Here is a 16,039-nt window from a genome sequence, read left to right as displayed (position 1 = left end):
CAAGCCGTCCTAGGTCCGCGTAGAGATGGCCTAAGTTGTTAACTGTAGAGAGTGTTGATGTGTGCTCTAGTCCCCATGCCTTCTCTTTGCCTCGCAGGGCCCGCTGGTACATCTTTTCCGCCTCATCCAGCCGTCCTAGGTCCGCGTAGAGGTTGCCCAAGGTGTTGACCGTGTCGAGTGTTGACGTGTGCTCTAGTCCCCATGCCTTCTCTTTGCCTTGGAGGGCCCGCTGGTACATCTCCTCCGCTTCGTCAAGCCGTCCCTGGTCCGCGTAAAGGTTGCCTAAGTTGTTGACCGTATCAAGTGTTGATGTGTGCTCTGGTCCCCATGCCTTCTCTTTGCCTTGCAGGGCCCGCTGGTACATCTTCTCAGCTTCGTCAAGCCGCCCTAGGTTTCTGTAGAGACTCCCTAAGTTGTTGGCTGTATCAAGTGTTAATGTGTGCTCTGGTCCCCATACCTTCTCAAAGCCTTGAAGGGCCCGCTGGTACATCTTCTCTGCCTCGTCAAGCCGTCCTAGGTCCGCGAAGAGGTTACCCACGTTGTTGACTGTAGTGAGTGTTGATGTGTGCTCTAGTCCCCATGCCTTCTCTTTGCCTTGAAGCGCCCGCTGGTACATCTTCTCCGCCTCATCAAACCGTCCTAGGTTCTTGTAGAGGCTCCCTAAATTGTTGACTGTGTTAAGTGTTGATGTGTGCTCTAGTCCCCATGCCTTTTCTTTGCCTTGCAAGGCTCGCTGATACATCTTCTCTGCCTCGTCAAGCCGTCCTAGGTCCGCATAGAGAAGGCCCAAGTTGTTGACCGTAGAGAGTGTTGATGTGTGTTCTGGTCCCCATGCCTTCTCTTTGCCTTGCAGGGCCCGCTGGCAGGGTTCCCAACCGTACGTACTACGAGTCGTAGTATACGACCCGTAACAGTCACGTGAGCCGTTGAAACGTAGGAGAGATATGAGTCGTAACGTATGACTGGAGGAGCGCCCATTACAGACCGTAGTACGTCTCAAAAAGGCGACTTTTCCTACTAAAATAGGACCTAATTAGACACATGTGGGATCGCGTTAGGAGCGTGTTTAAGGTCACGTTCTTAGAGTAACAATTAGGTGAAAACTCTAAGGTTTATAGGACATTAGCGCTCACAGCGGAGGCTAGGAGTGAGGTGTGCTATCCTATGTAAATAGTCAGCTTTTTAGCCTGTAAATTGTCATTAATTCATCCACATCTATTATCCCACCCACCATAAGCCAAATGTCCCAATTCCTCTAGCGCGGCAGGCGTACTGCTTTATCCTAAGGATCCTCTAGAGCTAGCTCTTCCTAGCAAACTAATGTATCTTATTATGCTAGTTCTTATTACCTTACTAGGTTAAAGGCCTTATTGTCTTCCTCTCTAGTTTTATCCTAAGGCAGTACACCATCTAATGCCTGTTTAAAGGAGTACCTAGCTGACGCTAGTCTTAACAACAGAGTAGCTTTTACTGTAGAGTGGGATAACCTCTAGCTAGCAAACAGGAAGCTGAGGCCTAAGAGAGTCAGGTATCACGTGAAGCACAAGAGCTAGCTCTGTAGGAACTGGCAGCTCTCCCAGATTTGGCAGCATGGAGCAGATTTAGTGTACAACAACAAGGAGGACAGCTCTAAAGTAAAGCTATAGCTCTACAAAAGGTGCCACGCTAGGGGCGTTTACAAAGGGGTGAAGAAAGTTAACAGTTACACTTATATTATAAGCCACCTTAGAAAAGAACACAGGATTAACGTTTTTAAAAAAGGTCTCTTGCCTAACACACTAAGAATCTTAGCAAGTCTATTTAAAGCTGCTTATAAGGTTGCTAGCTTATTATATATTATCTCTTACAGTGTGTAGCAGGAGGAAGTGTTGCAGGTAGCAGTTGTTAATTAGGTTATCCTTTACAACATTTTCTTTAACACAGCATTATTAGCAGAACTTTAGGGCATTTTTACTTAGAACTAAGCTAATCTTCTTGCAGCTCTCTTAGTCTTAGATACTACATTTTCTTCCTATGTAAACAAGGCCTGCCTGCGCTAGAGAGCAGAGATTTAAACAATACTAAGGATAGCCTAGAGCAAAATTGTGTTAAGTGTTAATATATAGACTTCTCTAAACCACCTCTCCTTCCTAGGTGTAGTGTTACACTTTATTAGTATGTGTACCTTAGCTTATTATTTTAGCGCCTTAGCACTGTAAAAATTAACAACAACACGCTTACCTATGCTAATATAGATGTTAACTACTAGCACTGCAACGTACTTATTAGCTTTCGCAACCTATACAGTAACTATACAGGGGCAAACTAAGCTAGGGAGATTATTAAGGTTATTAATAACTTTAAAATTATGTTAAAATTCTATTATTTAGTAGCTAACAACGTGTTAAATAATAATAATAAAACTATCTCTGCCCTTACATAACATCTTAAAAGGCCCCTCACCTCTAAGCACTGTATACGCTGCGCTAGTCATACAATCCAGCTAGTAGTCAAGGCAGTTATATATAGGAAAGAGATAAACGCTTTTAAAGCAGCGCTAGCCTAAGCTGCTCCTTAGGATTAATTTAAACTATACTGTTAGCATAGAGTTATAGGTAAGCTCTATAACTTTGTAAACGCAGTGTTAGCGTTACATAAACACTAGGAGGCTTTTATAACTTTTTAAGCTACTCTTAACAACAAGGACCCTTTCTAGAGCTTTAGGACCCTTAATCTTATATAAGACAGTAGCGTACACTGGCACAGCGTCTATCTTATGCTCCTCTGCTGTTACAAGCTTAAGGACACTATCACTAAGTTTATTTATAAGCAGAGAGGCACTAAGGATAATAGCGCTAACTCTACTATCCCTAATAATGCTGCTTTTACTAAGATTATTACTAAAGATAAATAGGAGAAGGTTAATTACCTCTATAAGTTCCTTAAGGTCTTTTACTCTATAACAAAACACCTTAAAGGTAAGGGCTTGTACAGATCTCTATAGATAACTGTTGTTAACCTGCAACACCTATATACTAAGCTTCTCTAGATGGGGGATAAACTTAAGAGTAAGAGTAACAATTACTACCTTAAATCTAGCGTAGCATTTAGCACAGAGAAGTTGCTTACATACTAGGAAAAGTTTATTATAAAGCTGCCTGTATCTTATTATTGCGTTGCAACTATCCTTAACCCTTAGCTTTATCTTCTTTAGTTTAAGGACTACTAGCGTAAGCACCCCTTATAGCATAAGAAAGCTAAGGCTTTAATAAAGGCTGTTTTTTAAAAGTACGTTAATACTAAGGTAGAGGCAGAGGCAGAGGACAACAAGCAACTGCTATCCACGCAACGTAAGTTACTAGGTGGCAAGTATTATAATAAGGGCTTTAAGCAGACTCTCTCTGTGGACATAAGCCTCCTTACTAGCAATTATTTATATAAAAAGCAGCAGAAAACAACAGAATTGCAGCAATACTACAACAGTTACTGCAAAGACGTTACTATAGCTAAGAATAATAGCCCTCTATTTGCTAATCCTCTTACATAGTAAGAACAAGTTAGACAGCTTACCTATCCTACGCTATACAAAATTGCCCTTAACTTCTTGTCCATCCCATCTACAAGCTGCGACTGTGAGAGGAGCTTTAGCAGCAGTAGGAGGACTGTTACCTGTGACAGAAATAAGCTCTCTAGCCTAATAATTAAGGCTCTTTAACTATAGAAAAACTAGCTATGTTAGCGCTATGTTTATAGTAAATTATTGTCCTTAGTAGACTATATATAAGCTGTTACAACGTAACTTTTTGTAAAACATTAAAACATAGGAGAAATGTGAATTGTAACAGTTACGCTCTGTAAGTGGACTTAAATGTCATGCTTACGTTGAAACGTACTCACAATCTGAGAAGTTACAACCATCGATTTGGCGAGTCGTAACGTATTACGTACGGTTGGGAACGCTGCCCGCTGGTACATCCCCTCCGCCTCGTCAAGCCGTCCTAGGTCCACGTAAAGGCACCCCAGGTTGTTGACCGTGTCAAGTGTTGATGTGTGCTCTGGTCCCCATGCTTTCTCTTTGCCTTCCAGGGCCCGCTGGTACATCTCCTCCGCCTCGCCAAGCTGTCCTAGGTCCGCGTAGAGGCTGCCCAAGCTGTTGACCGTGTCGAGTGTTGATGTGTGCTCTGGTCCCCATGCCTTCTCTTTGCCTTGAAGCGCCCACTGGTACATCTTCTCCGCCTCGTTAAGTCGTCCTATGTGCGTGTAGAGGTTGCCTAAGTTATTGACCGTGTCGAGTGTTAGTGTGTGCTCCGGCCCCCATACCTTCTCTTTGCCTTGCAGGGCCCGCTGGTACATCTTCTCCGCCTCGTTAAGCCGTCCTAGTTCGGCGTAGAGAAGGCCCAAGTTGTTGACTGTAGTGAGTGTTGATATGTGCTCTGGTCCCCATGCCTTCTCAAAGCCTCGCAGGGCCCGCTGGTACATCTCCTCCGCCTCGTCAAGCCGTCCTAGGCTCTTGTAGAGGTTCCCTAAATTGTTGACTGTGTCTAGTGTTGATGTGTGCTCTAGCCCCCATGCTTTCTTAAAGCCTTGCAGGGCCCGCTGATACATCTCCTCTGCCTTCTTAAGTTGTCCTAGGTCCGCGTAGAGGCTGCCCAAGTTGTTGACCGTGTCGAGTGTTGATGTGTGCTCTGGTCCCCATGCCTTCTCTTTGCCTTGCAGGGCCCGCTGGTACATCTTCTCTGCCTCGCCAAGTCTTCCCTGAACCGAGAACATGTATCCAAAGCTATGAAGAGCCCATTCTATCCCGTTATCATCTAATTTGCCTTGAGCAATAGACTCCCAACACCTGCCTGCATGTCGCAGAAGCCGTTGCTGAGTAACCCATGAGTTCTGAGCATTGTGCTCTGGCACGTGCCTGGCCACACACTCTAGCGCAAGACCTGCTAGTTCTGAATCCCACTTTTCATTTACCATATGGGCCGTCCAGAAATGTACACAGCTATGCATTCCATACCCCTTTAGCTCTACTTCATTTCGTGAAGACTTGTCAACTTCCACAAGTCCATAGTCACACAGTACCCGCATTGTATCAGTGAAACTCAGTTCGTCCTCTGTTATTTGATAAAGCCATTCTGGCCCGCTAGATCTCCCTTCTTGCAGGAGCTCAAACCATAGATCTTGGTTATCAAAGTATGCCCATAGTCGTAGCAGCATTGCAGAGTGCTTGTTTTGCAGTATGATATGGTCTAGGGACAGCTGCCATGTCGAGTATAGCTGCCTGTCTTCGTACGAGCTAATTTGGGGACTCGTTTTCTGCAGCTTTCGCCACGATGCTTTATACAAACGAAGGTAATCTGCAAAGCTTGTCGACACCTGGTCTAGATAAGCCCCCGCTGTGGCCAAGGCTAGAGGAAGTCCATCTAACTCTTTCGCAAGTTCAGTCGCAGCAGGATCTAAGAATGGTTAGTGCTGCTTATAATAGGTCAAAATCTAACGAACCATTCATTGTACTTTCTCGATGTGACGCATTAGACAGGATCTGTAGGCTGTCGCGTACGTCTTTTAGCTTGCCTACCCTTATGCGGCGACCTATATTCACCCTTGAGGACCTTGTTGTAACAATAATTGAGCCGTGGTCTAGGTTAGGGAGAAATGGTTGGATTTCCACCGCATTGGGGTCTGTAATGGCCGGTATCTTTGGCTTGTCATAGTTGTCAAACACCATCAACCATCGCGTATTCTTGGCTTGTTCCAGCCATCGAATGACCGCTGCCACTACATCGTCTCTCTGGCTGTCATCCGTAATCCCACTTAACTGGCGGGCCGATGGATGTTCTTGGGAGATCCGTCCTGCAATCTGATAATAGCTCTGCTTTACTGAGACTTTATCTTTGATGTTTAGCCAGAATATCGCTGAATAGTCGTTACGGCGCGCCATAGCATATGCAATTGCTAGCTGGGTTTTACCAATCCCACCTAAGCCATAGAGAGTAACCACTCGACGGCCAGTACTGTCGCTAAGCGTCTTGTGAATGTCGTTTAGCTCTTCTTGTCGCGCGACAAAATAGTTAGTCTTCGAGGCCCCAGACAGGTTAAAGGGGACGGAGAAGCTCTCTGCAAAATTGGAGCGAGCTATGGCTGGAGTCATTTATATGCGAATTAAATTGGGTATATATTGTACTACATACCGATAGTAACCCTGCCTTCTTCTTCCCATCGCAGACTGATAACATCCCCTGCACTTTGAACCATTATCTGTAAATGGCCCGACACAGTCACGTAACCGCTATCTTCCTTCGAAGCAAACTTAACCATGTTAATGTGGTCCGCGTGTATGGCGATCGGTTCTGCATCGGCCTCACCAGGCACTACTGCCGATGCTCGCGGTACCACCTATGCACTCAGCTTCTACTGCGTTTTGTGGAAGCGAAACATACCATAATAGAATGGCCTAATACTGTTGGGGTCTTATACTCCTCATATGCAAACTTCGTCACGAATTCCTTACTGATTGGCCCGTACTGCCCAATCTGCTGCTGGAGCAATTCAGAGTCTCGGTCCAGATGCTTCATCAGTCTGTCATCTGCCGCCACGAACACGGACGCCACATTGACCAGTAGCTTTCCTAGCTGCACTCCGTTGCCACCTTGATGAGGTGTGCCCATGAACAGGATTCCATACGTTGACATTTTGATTGACCGATGTTCTTCTAGTGCTCTTTGTCGCGCCGCGTCTGAGTGGATAAGAGCCTACCTATCCTGGTCAGCTCCAAATACAATAGACTGAACAAATGCTAACACTTTTTACGATAATCCCGCCAAGACAATGTGCTACAAAAATTATCGGCCGTTGTGTTGTCTACCAGCGTTAGAAGCGCATTTCACAACTACAGCTCTCCGTCCTACATTTGTGCGCTTCCTCTTAAGGCAAAGATCTGAAACCAGCGACCTCGCATGGTCATACAGGTATTGGCAGCTAACGCGGCTGCCATGGGTATTCGCATCGTATCCCCAGCAGAAAATGCGCGCATTTGAGATGTCAGCTGAGAGGAGATCATAGAGCCAATTGATGCCGTTGTTTGCCGTCCACGTCTTCTCGCGGTGTCCGTTGAGGCCGTGGACGGCGACAATGCTTATATCATGTTAGCTGAAAAGGGAGCTGCATAGAGGCATACGCACTCGACGATGGGGTTTATACCCTCAGCTACCACCTGTAAGCCTAGGATTGATGACGGCGGAGACGTTGAAAGCTCTGGGGCGGGTTGCTTCTTTGATCGGAACGGGCGGAGAATCCGTTGCATCGTGTTAGGAGGCTAATTTGTAGTGTAGGTGATATCCGACGACGTGGTGCGCGAGGGACATCATGAGGCTGAGACGGCTGCGGCATGCCGGCGATAGGACGCTGCTGCCTGCAGCATTCAATTCGCTCATCCTGCCCAGCCAGCTGAATTTTGCAGCACCCGCTGGGTACCAAGTAGACCTGTTTTCGAACTACATTCTAGGAAATCCGGCGTCGGTCGCGACGATAGTCTGCAATGTACCGACTTCATAGCGGGAAAATGAGCTAACACAGAACACCGAACGCCACGGTTCCCTAAGGATATGTGTACCGCAAACGAGAGGATTAGCGGTTGGCACTGGCACAAGCGGTGTGACGGACCTGCACTGTCCACAGCAGGTTAGTCACATGACTGATCGATGTGCATAGACTACGGGGCTCGGAGATAGATTCTTCCGGGGCCGGCTGGCTATTTGAGACTACCTACACCCTCTACCCATGAACGGGTTTGTAGCGTAGCCACCGCACAGACATTATCTGTGTGGAAAAAGGACGATTTGTATGGAACCGCACAGACACGCGCTACAAACCCGTTCATGAGGGGGGGGTGTAGCCCCTGGCTATCTCCTCACCTGAGCACTCGAGGAATATAGCCAGCCCTATCCCATCAACTCGCCCTATGCAACAATGGTGAAGACCGTGCTTGTCATCACGAGCGGTGAGATTGTACGCGGTTTTGTAAAAATCTCATATCATATATATATATATAAACCTAGGTGTGATTAAAACTGGATTCAAGTAGTCATTTAGCGGAAGAGGGGTGAGGACATTTGAAGCATGCCGCAAGAGCTAGTCCAAAGTTAGTATAGCTTATGCCGAGGCGCTAGTGGAGAAAACCCCGAGCTGAGGGCAAAACCGGAAGCCGAACCTGCACGCCACTGTAACGCCTTCGCGCAATCACCACTGCACCGCTTCTCATCAATTCTAATATTCGAAATATGGACAACGCCCCCTACGTACGACCGCAGACTCCCCAAGCCCTCCTCCACCACTTACCCTCCAAACCCTCACCCTCCGATTCCCCCATTACCAAACCCAACAAATTCATCATCCTCCTCCTTGCGCCAACATCAGTCGCTGGAAAAGTCCAGATAGCCACGTCAGTCGCAAAAGCACTTTCGTGTCCGCTATTCCAGGGCGATTCCTTGCACGAGAGTAATGCCAAAGTGGCAGCCGTGGGCGCAGCAAGAAGCGAGGATGGCGGAATGGGAATATATCAAAGGATGTGGTTGCGGAAGATGACGAGAACGGGCCTGCTGTTCCCGGAGGAATCAAGGCCCGCGAATACGAGCGAGGGATTTGTTGGATTCGGTGGTGGGGAGGAGTCGAGAAGCACAAGCCGGAGAGGATCGGTGGAGTCGGTGGCATCAAGTGCGAGCTCTGTGGGCGCCACACCATCTGACAACGTCGGTTATATCAACCAGTCGGTTTTTGCCATCTCCGAGCAGGAACAACGCCGAAAATCCAATCCCGCTTTGATGGTCTTGACGCATCCGGAGCTGGAGCCATGGCACAAAGACGCCATTCGGCAGGCTACAGGAGAATATAGGATAGGCATCATTTTTGTACCTTTATACAAGGCGGATACTGAGCAAGACGATGAAAATGAAGAAGAGGAAGAATTTCCAGTGCTTAAACCATTAGATCCTGCCACAATTCGTGGCTTCACGAGTTTCGACGCGCTTAGGGCCGCCGCAGGAGGTGGTGATGGAGATCGTCTAGGGAAAAAACTGAAGTATGGGAAGGGGAAGGAAGGGAATTTAGAGGAGGAGATGGTGCTGAAAGTTGATATTAATGGAGGCGTTGAGGAGATTATTGAAGAAATTGTAGATGGAGTGAGAGATGTCATGGGTGCGTAAATAATAGGTATGTTTTATAACTAGATTTGTAGCTTCTGCTCAACCTCGATTCTGAGGAAAGTAAGTTGCAAATTCGGCGGAGGCTAGAAAAGTGCAGATGCCAGTATCAGCATTGCAACGATAGAGCAGGCCCTGAGCTGCCTATACGCGTCATTGAGGCGAACATTGGAATGAGTGGGAGTGCTCACTTTTACCTTCATCATACCCATAGACAACGAGCTCAGTACGTCACACTAAGTTCCAGCTAGGGGGAGACTACCTCTCCCAATATAACCAAGGAACTGTAGAAGAATACTCAGACAATCTCTGCTTCGAATCCCTTCCCAAAACGTTCCAAGATCCTTGCATTCTCTACCGATTCCTGGGGGTTCGATATCTTTAGATCGACGTAACATGTATTGTTCCAGATAATGGTGACGACAAAGCCCCTGGGATCTAACCAATGGCGTCGGCCCACGTTAGATCTTTCGCGGAAGGCCTGGTCGAGCGACGTGCGGAGCCTTCTTTGTCATTAAATCTGATATATTCCTGGCACTTTCAGGAATCGCGCATAATATGGAACGACACGATCCGCACACGCGATATCTTGCTCTAGTACGGCTAGAAAATCTCGGCATAGGCCTTCTATAGTCAATAGGAGGAATTATGCCGGTTAACCCATGCCCGAAATTCCGGCCCGCGTTCTAGCGCGCTCTAACATAGTCGGCATCAACCCTCCATAATCCTCCATATTGGCAAACATGGAATAGCTGCGACATCACTAACTCTTAGACCTTCATATCCCCTAACCATTTAGACAAAGATGCATGCTCAAACATGCATCTTTACATCTTTCCGGAAAGCCTCGTCTCCGTCCGAGCGAGATGCAGTCGAGCCCAGCCTCCCATTCCTCAGGTGAATGCAAATATTTTCTAGGGCTCTAGGAAACCCCAGGCCCAGCTGTTTTCCTCGATGTCACTATTTCCGCCTCCGCACATATCACCGCGCAGGTAGATGCGAACGCAGGTATCGAAGCCTAGCTCCTGTGCATGCTTGTACCTTGCCAAGATAATGTAGCGGTTTGGATCCTAGAGTGGTGGTTGTTCGGTTTGATTTGAGACGCATTAGCACATATGTCATTCCGCAGCACTGGTTACCCTTTCTCAAATTAGAATAGCCACGGCAATCCACACAGCGCGAACTTAATCTCAAGCATCGCTGGAGTGAAGTGTTCTACTAGCCCATCCAACGCATAAGAAATTTCCCTTAGACTTAGCGGCTTCTTTTGTTGTCTTAATTCCCTCTAGAAGTACCTATCGACCTTCTTATACTCTAATTTTGTTAGCCCGTTGGCCCTCGAGAGTTCCTATACAACAAATTAGCTCGCTGTCACTCGAAACAAGAAAAGAGCGATTGCCAACACTTTGGACATGTAGGATGATTGGCCTGGATTCTTTTTATAGAAATGCTTCCCCGGTACATGGGTATACATGAGTTTGACAGCTAGATCAGTCAAGAACTTGAAGGAATATTCAGGTCCGTAGTCAAATAGAGATAAGGTAGCCAGAATCTTCGAGCGCCGTTGCCTCGACTATATACGAAGTCGTGGGGATTTCCAAGAGCCGCCTTGCTCTTTGAAAAAGTTCCATGATTTTGATAGATTCTGCAACTCTCTTGCAGATGGTGTGTGGGAGATCAATCCTAGAAAACGCAGGAGATCAACCCTAGACAATGTAAGATAGCCAGCGAGGACCGTGAAGATTTCCTACTCAAACTCCCTTGTTAAGTCGTTGCTACTGCGTTATGATCCCTTTTCTAAAACCCTTGATCTTGGAGCTCGAAAACTCCTCGTTCAATTTGAAAGATACTATCAACAGCCCAAGCCGTGATCTGTTTAAGATACACGCCGCGTTTATTAGGGTAACAGGAGAGACGGCCCACAAGAAATGCATTGGTGAGTATAAGGAGCCTGCAGAACCCCAAAGTCAAGGCGAAAGCAAGGGTGTTGATGTTGCTAAAACGTCCGGTGGACCTGACTCGGATCATACGATATAGATCATGTGCTGCGCTGGTTGTCGGTACTTCGATGAATTGTTGTGCGGATGGGGTTGGTGGTCCGCGTGCATGGTCCACGATTTCACGTTGAAACATGGTGAGAAAGCTATTACACATATCTAGAAATTTTAAATGGACATTGGTTATCCGGTGGCGGCATTTAATATATGTGAGGAGTTGAGTGTTTTGCAAGCATACTAGATCCTTTATAGGAAGGCGCGGTGATGTTGGTGTTGAACCGGTATATAGCATTGATGATGACATCCACACTAGCTGCTTGCAACCGTGCTAATGGGAGCTCAAATTTTGCGGATCCAACAACTGGGAGAAATCTGACGCGATGAGTATAGAATTTGTTTTTTGGGTTGTAGAATTGATACTATGAGGAATTTTTGTGGGTAATCCATTGCCTTGGATGGAGAGAAAGAAGGCGTTCGAGGCGTTCTTGAAAAATTTGTGCTACGTTCTTTATATAAGTTTTCGGGCTTGCTAAGCTATTCGAATGATAAAGCTGCAGGCCCTGAAGCCATGTATCATTATACACCTGGGAGCGGAGAACCGAAGGTCGCTGCATGGCTCCGAAGATCTCAGTGCGTTTAGCATTAAAATAGTATTTTCAGATCGCCGACGGTGTCGTTAAGTTATGCTCTAGGGGTAAAAGTTGCTTTAATCCATGATCGGAACCCTACAATTCATAACATAAGAAGCGTGGCATCTAAACCAAACACGCTATCGGGGATTTGCCACCATATTAATTCTTGCGCCATGGTTAGTCGTACAGCTTATTTGATCGGTTGTCTTAGAGGACGAAGTCCATTCCATTTTGATTGGTTTCATAGCTCCACTTCAAGAAGGGCTCGTAAGAGGTTCTATTGCTGGGTCTTTCTGTCTGATCCGCATTTGAGGTCGAGGTAAACATATCAGGCGGAATTGGTGCACAAGCAGTCACTTTTCGGAATTGCAAATTGACCTTCTGCAAATTGATGCCAAGCACCGTATTTATATCAAGCCGTCCTGTGTCGAACACGAGATTTCAGCCGTCGTTATAGTAACAGATAGAATCCTCGAATGGACGTGACGCATCTGCAACCACGGTGTATAGAATTAAGAATTTGGTAAAGGCTTCACAAAATCTAGCCCACTCTCGAGAAGTTTTGTCGTAGCATAGACACCCGCACTGCTTGCTGAACTCTGCGAGGGTTGTGATGTACTTGATGGCTTCCATCGAATTCTCCATTGCATCGTCCAAGGCTGGGTCGATATTTTGCTACACTCAGCAGAAACGTCTTCCGATCAAGACATCCACTCTACTAGTACTGACAATTTTGGAGGAAAGAATACGTACTGTGAGAATAAGACCGACAAAAAAGGCTGATATAGAATGGAGAGTGCAGACGATTTCTACCACCTTTGACTACATGATCGTCAGAATTACGTAGTTTGAATGAAGTGCCACAGTGTCTGTAAAGGCGACGCGTTGCTTCTAGTCGATATATCTCGTTGATTCTGCAGCGTGCGCCTCAAGTCTTCCGTTACTCGTTGTTGATGCTAGATGAGGCAGACAAGCACCAGAGGTGCTGGCCCGCAAATTGAACGAAAAGAGCGAGGAAAGCAACGGCTATCGTGCCGCTAGCCGAAATCGTCGTGATGGTTCCCCCACAGATCGGACCTTTTGACTAGTCAATCCAAGGTCCGATGTCGACGTCCGAGTACAGGACACCCGTCATAGCAGCCATAGCAACCGGCGAGCTGGTCGAAGGATTTAGTTCAATCAAGGATTTATGTCCCCAGGCGCCGTCTTCCGTGAATGAATTATCGCTCGGGTCGTTGCGTCACAGTTCTCTCGTTCCGGCCCATGTACACGTGGCCCACATCCTGCGAATCCTTCATGCGCCGGAATTCTGATACATAGGCAATCCGTCAGCCATGACCCACGAACAATCGGTGAACACTATGCTGTCTCACGCGAGGGCCTACGCGCCCATACTTTGTACAGCGACATGAATCATACTGCTGAGAGAAGAACTCATGTTGGCAACTGATAAGCATCGTGCTTCCCGAACGACTAAATAATTATCTCTCGCGTATGTCAGCTTAGCCGCCAAACCCCTGCGTTCTCACCTCACCCTAATGTAACCTTAAATTTACCCCTGCCACAAGGTTTCGCCTTGCTCGCCTTCAAGGTTCTCATATGAATAATTGCCGGCAGGAGTGATCTCTCCTGAATGCTGCCGGCGGAAAAAAAGCACTTCAAGGTTTATATCGGGTTCTTCTGTGGTCATCCTGAGAACAGTTGGTGGGTAAGATGGGCATTTCCGGGACGGCAACGGATGTGCTGTGAATGGCCAGTGCCAGCTAAAGGATTCCAAGGAATGGACTTTGAAGGCCGGACACCGAAAGCATCTCCGTGCAAGGGTTAATCGCACGACATATCGAATACAGAAGGTGCATCTAGATGAAGAGATGAGCAAGGGGGAGTGAGGAGCGATGTTATCGTTTAAGGGGTTGAATGGAGAAAGACGTGAAGCGATGATGTTAAATGGAAAGAATTGCTGGACGACTGCCAAAAACGGCTTCACATGCATCACCCATCAAGTTTCCAAGGATAGAGCTTCAGTTTTAAAGAAGAATTCTCATTAAAACAGTTCTAACTTAGGTGGCAAGTGCTAAAGGTGCCACCAGTATGCCGTCCGTCTATAGCTTGCCTTTGGAACACTAAAGGGAAAGACTAAGGTGATGTCGTCCGCCACGCTCGTGAGAAACATTCTCTAGCCATCCTTCCATCAGCCAGCCTTCACAACTTCGACTCTTGGGTTAGGTACAGCCCTATCTTCCTCTTCCACTCCACTAGCAGCTTCCACCTCACATTCCGCCCTCCGCGCATTCTTTACCTCTAGAAATTCCTCCACAATCCCTTTGTAGTCCTTAGGGAAGTAAGGCGTGAAGCATTCACTCCACCACCCCCCTTTCCTCTTATTCCGAACTCCAACATCTCCAAGGAGAAGATCTATATATGGAATACAGTCGAACCAGAGTTCAGGAAATCGTGCTCCAAACCCTCTGCTATACCGCCATTTCAAGAATTGCGTATGCAAAACAGTCTCGTAGAGAATTCGATTTGTCGTGGTGCTGGCGTTCACCGTTGGAGTCTCTGAGTGTGAAGAATCCGGTCGCGCATCGAGAGATGGTAGAGCGACTTCAGCCGAAGTGGCGGGTTCAAGGAGGGAAGGGATCTGGTTGCCTAAAAAGGCAGTGATCCAAAGTGCCTGCGCCTGAGCTATGAGAGTAGTAGCAGGACTCCTATAAGCACCTGCGAATGCGAGAGTGCGAGATTCAATGAACGCCGGAGGAACCATGAAACGATATAAACGGTATGGCTCACTGACTGTTTCGGTCGCGTTGTCTGTCAGGGGTTTGTAGTTTTTCTGCTCAGGCTGATTCTGTAACCTAGGGCACTTCTCTAGGATCTCAGCGTCGGCTTTGGGAATGTATTTCCATGCAGCCGGCGACGTGGAACCTGGCAGCCCGAGCTCCCTTTCTGTGTCAAACTTGATAGGGGGAGCGTCCTTCCAACCCGTTCCACAGATTAATATATCCGCAGAGATTGTTTCGTCGTTGGATAGGTGGACCGTGTGATCAGAGAGGTGAGTGATGTCTGCAATATGAACCCTGATGATACCATTGCGAACGAGCTCGAAGAAGTCTCTATCGTAGTTCAATAGACCACGATTCGTGCCAATGAAGAACACATCATCCCAAGGTTTGAGTTTCGCCGTTTCAGGATGAGAGTCGTAATTGTTGTGGGCGAGGACTCCGTGCTGCATTTTGTTGAAGAAGCCATCGACGATTCTACGACCGAGCCAGTGCTGATGAAGAAATTTCCGGATGGAAGGATAACCGTCTGCATCGCCCCAGATACATGGACTCATCCACGTGATGGCTCTTGTTTGAACAAGAAGTTCTGGGATGGCTTTAAGAGGCGTCAATCGATTTGGCATCATCCAACAAGGCCCATGGCCGGACTCCCGAATGACCCAGTCGACCTGAACCCCAGCAGATGCGTAGGCACAAGCTATATCCCAAGAAAACTTGGCACCGCTTAGAAGTACCACCTTTTTATATGGTCCTAGCCCGTTTGAGGCCTTTGCAAATTCGCTGGTATGATAAATCGGGGCTCCAAAGTCGTCCTTGCCATCCATTTTAGGCATAAACGGTTCAGAAGTCAAGCCCGTAGCAATGATTAACTTTACGGCCTTAATCTTGCTCAGGCCTTTCTTCTCGGTCGTTTCGTCTCTGATCGTCAAGGTCCACCCAACGTCACCTTCGTCGACGGCAGATTCTACACTGGAGCCGAAGCGCATGTGCCTTAGGAGGTCGAACTTCTGAGCATAACTGTAGAGATAACCATTAACGTGTTCGCCTGGAACGTGGTCGTTTTCTAAGTCGAAGCCCTCTGTACTCATTGGGAAGTCACTGTACTACTCAACACGTAAGCATATTTAGAAAAGAGAGCTGCCAGCCCTCAAGTACCTCAAATCTGCTAATTCTTAGCTTTTATACATTTGCAGAGCTTTGTAAATGTAACCTACGTCCTGAAATGATTATTGGTGTGGAGACCAGGATACAGCCGGTCTTTAGCCCAGACACCACCTAGTGAGGTGCCTTTATCTAGCACTAATATTGAAGATTTCGGATTGACCTCTCGATATGTCTTTAGCATAGTCATGCCGTGGATGCCTGGGAGATTATCAACTTGAGGGTTCGAAGTATTCATCAAAAGAACACTCACCAGCTCCGACGATGACTAAATCGAAAGACTCCATCTTTGGAGC

General features: G+C 47.0%; 5 protein-coding genes across 5 annotated transcripts in view; 1 reads left to right on the top strand and 4 right to left on the bottom strand.

The window, feature by feature from the left end:
- BDR25DRAFT_371573 (TPR-like protein) overlaps positions 1–742 on the bottom strand; it is a gene marked incomplete at both ends in the record, with an annotated part of 1,139 nt that extends 397 nt beyond the window's left edge. The window contains one exon of the mRNA XM_033697193.1: positions 44–742. Coding sequence (XP_033546451.1) covers positions 44–742 — 699 coding nt within the window. The remainder of the gene's footprint in view (positions 1–43) is intronic.
- A 3,783-nt stretch (positions 743–4,525) lies between these two features.
- BDR25DRAFT_263474 (tetratricopeptide repeat domain-containing protein) lies at positions 4,526–7,292 on the bottom strand (the record flags this gene model as incomplete). Its single annotated transcript, XM_033686819.1, has 8 exons — positions 7,155–7,292; positions 6,882–7,107; positions 6,775–6,834; positions 6,414–6,725; positions 6,165–6,369; positions 5,744–6,108; positions 5,476–5,671; positions 4,526–5,429 (listed from the first exon to the last, which is right to left on the bottom strand). Coding segments are annotated over exons 1-8 (2,388 nt in total), but the record flags the coding sequence as incomplete, so codon positions are not given.
- A 904-nt stretch (positions 7,293–8,196) lies between these two features.
- On the top strand, positions 8,197–9,489 carry BDR25DRAFT_304341 (uncharacterized protein). Its single transcript, XM_033690188.1, has one exon. The coding sequence runs from the start codon at positions 8,253–8,255 to the stop codon at positions 9,171–9,173; it is 921 nt and encodes a 306-aa protein (XP_033546449.1). The 5' UTR covers positions 8,197–8,252; the 3' UTR covers positions 9,174–9,489.
- Positions 9,490–9,608: 119 nt separating this feature from the next.
- Positions 9,609–11,303, bottom strand: BDR25DRAFT_356339 (uncharacterized protein; the record flags this gene model as incomplete). The annotated part of the gene is made up of 12 exons (XM_033695620.1): positions 9,609–9,701; positions 9,736–9,773; positions 9,831–9,922; positions 10,002–10,062; positions 10,102–10,240; positions 10,284–10,385; positions 10,474–10,518; positions 10,546–10,722; positions 10,752–10,784; positions 10,823–10,853; positions 10,922–10,948; positions 10,975–11,303. The coding sequence occupies 12 exons, from the start codon at positions 11,301–11,303 to the stop codon at positions 9,609–9,611; spliced, it is 1,167 nt and encodes a 388-aa protein (XP_033546448.1).
- Positions 11,304–13,901: 2,598 nt separating this feature from the next.
- Positions 13,902–16,039, bottom strand: BDR25DRAFT_334825 (FAD/NAD(P)-binding domain-containing protein; the record flags this gene model as incomplete). The annotated part of the gene is made up of 5 exons (XM_033692966.1): positions 15,997–16,039; positions 15,797–15,944; positions 15,738–15,744; positions 14,099–15,685; positions 13,902–13,922 (listed from the first exon to the last, which is right to left on the bottom strand). Exons 1-5 carry the CDS (start codon positions 16,028–16,030, stop codon positions 13,902–13,904), a joined length of 1,797 nt encoding a protein of 598 aa, XP_033546447.1. The 5' UTR covers positions 16,031–16,039.

This window comes from Lindgomyces ingoldianus (genome assembly GCF_010093535.1).
Source record: "Lindgomyces ingoldianus strain ATCC 200398 unplaced genomic scaffold BDR25scaffold_20, whole genome shotgun sequence".
NCBI lineage: Eukaryota > Fungi > Ascomycota > Dothideomycetes > Pleosporales > Lindgomycetaceae > Lindgomyces > Lindgomyces ingoldianus.
This window is presented reverse-complemented; position numbering and strand designations above follow the sequence as displayed.

Coding starts and splice junctions, on each gene's coding strand:
- BDR25DRAFT_304341 (XM_033690188.1), top strand. CDS start 8,253: ATGGACAACGCCCCCTACGTACGACCGCAGACTCCCCAAGCCCTCCTC.